A 5,000-nucleotide genomic window follows, 5' to 3' on the forward strand; every position below is an offset into this window, starting at 1 on the left:
GTGCAAAAATATTGTGCAAAAATACACAGCAGCGGTTGAGGTAGTGCAAATAGAATAAACATAAATATAACTATAGCAGCGGATGACAGGTAGAGGTAGTGCAGTAAGTAATGAACAGTATAAATTATGTGTGTGTGTGTTTGTGTCCACACAGTCAAGAGAGAAGGTTGGCTCAGGGACTGAGGTCAGAGTTCCTGCAGAGACAGAATGAGGAGAAACGCTGTTTGTTGTAGGGTGTAGTTGTTGGTCCTGTAGTTGGAACAGCAGAGTGCAGTATGAGGTGACCTGCAGTCAGAGAGTTTTCAGGATTTGGAGGTTCTCCTTTGGGCTAAGAGCGTGCAGCAGCTGTAGTTATTGTGTTTGTGTCGTCCTAAAAAACAACGCAGAGGAAAAGAAACTCAGTGTGCAGTCGAGTCAGATTAGACTTAATCATGTTTAGTCATATACTAGGCTTCAGAATGAAGAGTTACAGTGCATTATCATTCATAGCATCATTCATTCATAGTGCTACACTAACTGGATTTAGATGTTTAAAATATATTTTAGCTGTTAAATGTCAGACATTTCTTTATTGCTGATTTAACATCATTAAAAATAATTCCTGTGTTTCAGTCAGTAAATTCTTTATATCATGAGGAATCAGGTTACTTCAATCATTAAGATAATGATGTGTTGATGAGTTTTAGAGGTGATGATGTTTGTTTTATGTTTATGTTCTAATAATGTATTATGGGAGGAAGCAGTAATATTAACATTCATCACTGAAGTATTTCTAAAAAGGAGTGCTGGACCGTCACCTAAAGAAAAACACATATTTCTTTTTTAATAGCTTAATATTAATACTTTCAGTTAATCAGTATATTTATAATAATCATTCATTTATTCTTTCATTAATTACTTTCATTTCTTTTACTGATATTCCTGATATGTTACCATGGCAGCAGACTGAGAAATAAAAATGTCATTTCCTTAATTTAATTTGGGTAATGGATTATTTCTATATTTCTGTAAAGCTGCTTTGAGACATTATCCATATAAAAAGTATCACCAAAAATAAAGTTGAATTAATTGGTTCCTTTAGACCAGGCTATTACTATTAGCTTTAACAGAGATATATAAATTTGCATTGATTCAACATAAAATGCTTAACTTAAATAGATACACTATACTGCCAAAAGTATTGGGACACCCTCCATCATTGAGTTCAGGTGTTGTTTTTCAGGGGTTCTTCTCAGCCCCTTAGTTCCAGTGAAAGGAACTCTTAATGCTTCAGCTTCATACCAAGACATTTTGGACAATTTCATGCTCTTTGTGGGAACAGTTTGGGGATGACCCCTTCCTGTTCCAACATGACTGCACACCAGTGACCAAAGCAAGGTCCATAAAGACATGGATGAGTGAGTTTGGTGTGGAGGAACTTGACTGGCCTGCACAGAGTCCTGACCTCAACCCCATAGAACACCTTTGGGATGAATTAGAGTGGAGACTGAACCAGACCTTCTCGTCCAACATCAGTGCCTGACCTCACAAATGTGCTTCTAGAGGAATGGTCAAAAATTCCCATAAACACACTCCTAAACCTTGTGGAAAGCCTTCCCAGAAGAGTTGAAGCTGTTATAGCTGCAAAGGGCGGGACAACTCCATATTACATTCATGTGCATGGAAAGGCAGACGTCCCAATACTTTTGGCCTGACTCACAGTCTCCACTCTAATTCATCCCAAAGGTGTTCTACTGCATTAAGAAGCATTAAGAGTTCCTTTCACTGGAACTAAGGGGCCGAGTCCAAGCTGATTTGTGATGATCGGGTTTACACACATTACAGAACAGTGAGGAATATTCTCTGTAGCTCTCATTAGTATCTGATATTTATTCAATAACACTATATTAAATAAAACTTTTAAATATATATATTTAATATTACTGTAGAAAAACACTTTCATAATTTGAACTGAAGCAAAAATTCCACACTGAAATGTACAAATAAAGCTAAAAAAAATAACAATATTTATTTCTCTGAGACTCAATTTAAGTTTAAAATTGGAATAAAACATTTTTAACAAACGTATGAGGAATATTTCACAACAACAACAACAATAATAATAATAATAATAATAATAAGGATTTTATTAGCTCGACACAGAGGCTGAAAACAGGGCGAAGGCTCGAATTATGTTCGAAAATCATCAATAAAACAATCAGAGCATCGCATCCTGTACTTTAAAGCGTGTATTTATTTAAGCACAGTGTGAGATGGAGCTCATGCTGATGGAAAGTAAATAATATCGCTAGAAAATAAAGCTAACACGCGGGATGATGGAGCACGCGCTAATCACGCCAGAGCAGCAGGAGGGGACTGCAGGAGCTTTGCGCATGCGCGCTGAAGGAGGGAGCCGTGGAACGGACCTTTTTTTTTTCGAACACACCTGCAGGCTGCGCTCCGTGACGTCACAGTGTTCTGAACGTCACCGGTTCCGGTCAGAAACATCAGTTAGGAAACCAAACTCAGAAAGACTTCAGGCAGCGTTTTATTCACACAAACCTTTACTGTTTACTGTTCGACAAGAAAAGGTAAGTTTCCATCACTTTCATTTTAACAGCACATCAATTATTACAGGATATAAATCATCAATATTTTATATTTATATAAAAATACACCAACAAGAATCATTTATTCAGATCATTTCTGTCAACTTGTTTTTATCCTAAAGTTAGCTTTAGTACATGACTGGTGTAGGATTGTAGTGTATATCTGACATTTTAAAGAGTGTGTTAACTGTTTTATCTCCAAATCACTGCAGATTTCAGTGAAGAGATGGAAGACCAAAGCTCAAGTCAGATAAAATCCTGGATGACAAGGAAGCTGGAGGAACTGAGGTACGAGATGAGAAGAGAGATGCAATGTAAAATCAACAATGTCTGCTTCGAGTTGGGAGAGTGTGTACGAATCCAGAGAGATCAGATCTACACACTGCTGCAGATGCAGCCAGACACGAGAGAGACGGCCATCAAGTCCATCCTGACCAAAAAGACCTTCAAGATACGCGGAGATCTGGTCCTGACGGTGGACAGTACAACGACAGCAGAAGAGAGAAAGAAAGAAGAAGAGCAAGAGAAAGAAACAGAGAAAATGAAAAGACTGGGGATGGAAAAGAAGAAAGAGAGAAAGAGAATGCTAAAGGAGAAAGAGAAGGAGGATATGATCAAAAAAGAGAAAAGAAACCGCCTAGAAGAGGAAAGGCGTAAGAAGGAAGAGCTACAAAGAGAGCTGAAGAGAAAGAAGGAGGAGGAAAAGCTACAGAGAGAGATGGAGAGAAAGAAGGAAGAGGAAGAGCTACAGAGAGAGATGGAGAGAAAGAAGGAAGAGCTACAGAGAGAGATGGAGAGAAATAGAAAGCTGGAGAAAAAAAGGAAGAAGGAAGAGCTACAGAGAGAGCTGAAAAGAAAGAGGGAGGAGGAAGAGCTAAAAAGAGAGCTGGTAAGAAATAGGGAGGAGGAAGAGGAGCGAAAGAGAGAGCTGGAGAGAAAGAGGGAGGAGGAAGAGGACCGAAATAGAGAGCTGGAGAGAAAGAGGAAGGAGGAAAAGGAGCGAAACAGAGAACTGGAAAGAAAGAGGAAGGAGGAAGCGGAGCGAAAGAGAGAGCTGGAAAGAAAGAGGGAGGAGGAAGAGGAGCGAAAGAGAGAGCTGGAAAGAAAGAGGGAGGAGGAAGAGGAGCGAAAGAGAGAGCTGGAAAGAAAGAGGGAGGAGGAAGCGGAGCGAAAGAGAGAGCTGGAGAGAAAGAGGGAGGAGGAAGCGGAGCGAAAGAGAGAGCTGGAAAGAAAGAGAAAGGAGGAGGAAGAGATGAATGGCAGTAGTAGTAGTGCTGTAGAAACAGAAGATTCGGATGAGTGGGAGACAGAGACAGACTCAGGGAAAGAGAAGAATCATGCTCCTGCCAAGTCAGGTCTTGGACAAATGATGAATTTCATGAAAGCCACTTGTAAGAAGCTTCTCCAAAGTAAGAGAAATAATTTTGAAGAGTCGCGGAGGCTCTGGGCGATGAGGCAGCAGGAAATGATTGCTGAGGAAAAGGAAAAGCAGAAGAGCCTTGCTGATCAGCTACTGGTCCAAGCCAAGAACACGACTCACTGCAAACCAAATGATTCAAGGATCGATCCTCAACATCCGAATCCAATTCTCAGGAAGTCTACACTACCCCATCACACACAGGGTTCCTCCGGTCACCTGAAGGGGGCGCTCCAGCCTGTTCCGGGACCGAGCCGTGGCGTCACACGTAGAACTGCTAAATTTCATCCTCAGTCATCACGGAAACGTGCAGCTTAGACGTCCACCACGGAGTGACCTGATCCTAAGTGGACAGCTGAAACACTCTGACGCTCACACCTTGCCTTAGAAATCGTCTCCGTCGGTCACTGACCGCTTCGGATCTGATTTTAAATTCAAATTCAAATGTTATTAGTCACATACATAATGGTACACAGTGTGATATGCAGTGAAAGGCTTACACCACTGTTATGACCCTAGGAAAAGGAATAAGGACAGAACAAAAGACAGGATAAAATATAAAAATAAAATATAAAAATACGAAATATAAAATATAAAAACAAGTTCACAGTAAGCAAAAAAATATAATAGAATAAAAATGTAATAAAATATAATAAATATAAATAAAGTAAAGTATGTATATATGCATATAGAATACAGTGAGGGAAAAAATGATTTGATCCCCTGCTGATTTTGTACGTTTGCCCACTGACACAGAAATGATCAGTCTGTAATTTTAATGGTAGGTTTATCTGAACAGTGAGAGACAGAATAACAACAAAAACATCCAGAAAAACACAAAAAAGTTCTACATTGATTTGTATTTTATTGAGTGAAATAAGTATTTGATCCCCTATCAATCAGAAAGATTTCTGTCTCCCAGGTGTCTTTTATACAGGTAAGGAGCTGAGATTACAGTAGGAGCACTCTCGGGGAGTGATCTTAATCTCAGCTCC

General features: G+C 39.6%; 1 protein-coding gene across 1 annotated transcript; it reads left to right on the forward strand.

Moving 5' to 3' along the window:
* Nucleotides 1-2,432: 2,432 nt before the first annotated feature.
* On the forward strand, nucleotides 2,433-4,672 carry LOC131363956 (golgin subfamily A member 6-like protein 24). The gene is made up of 2 exons (XM_058406957.1): nucleotides 2,433-2,570; nucleotides 2,801-4,672. The coding sequence occupies exon 2, from the start codon at nucleotides 2,815-2,817 to the stop codon at nucleotides 4,321-4,323; it is 1,509 nt and encodes a 502-aa protein (XP_058262940.1). The 5' UTR covers nucleotides 2,433-2,570; nucleotides 2,801-2,814; the 3' UTR covers nucleotides 4,324-4,672.
* The last annotated feature ends 328 nt before the right edge of the window (nucleotides 4,673-5,000 follow it).

The sequence above is a fragment of the Hemibagrus wyckioides genome, linkage group LG13 (assembly GCF_019097595.1).
Source record: "Hemibagrus wyckioides isolate EC202008001 linkage group LG13, SWU_Hwy_1.0, whole genome shotgun sequence".
NCBI classification, from domain to species: domain Eukaryota; kingdom Metazoa; phylum Chordata; class Actinopteri; order Siluriformes; family Bagridae; genus Hemibagrus; species Hemibagrus wyckioides.

Bases quoted from the DNA above. Each gene is read 5' to 3' on its own strand.
- LOC131363956 (XM_058406957.1), top strand. From the start codon at position 2,815: ATGGAAGACCAAAGCTCAAGTCAGATAAAATCCTGGATGACAAGGAAG.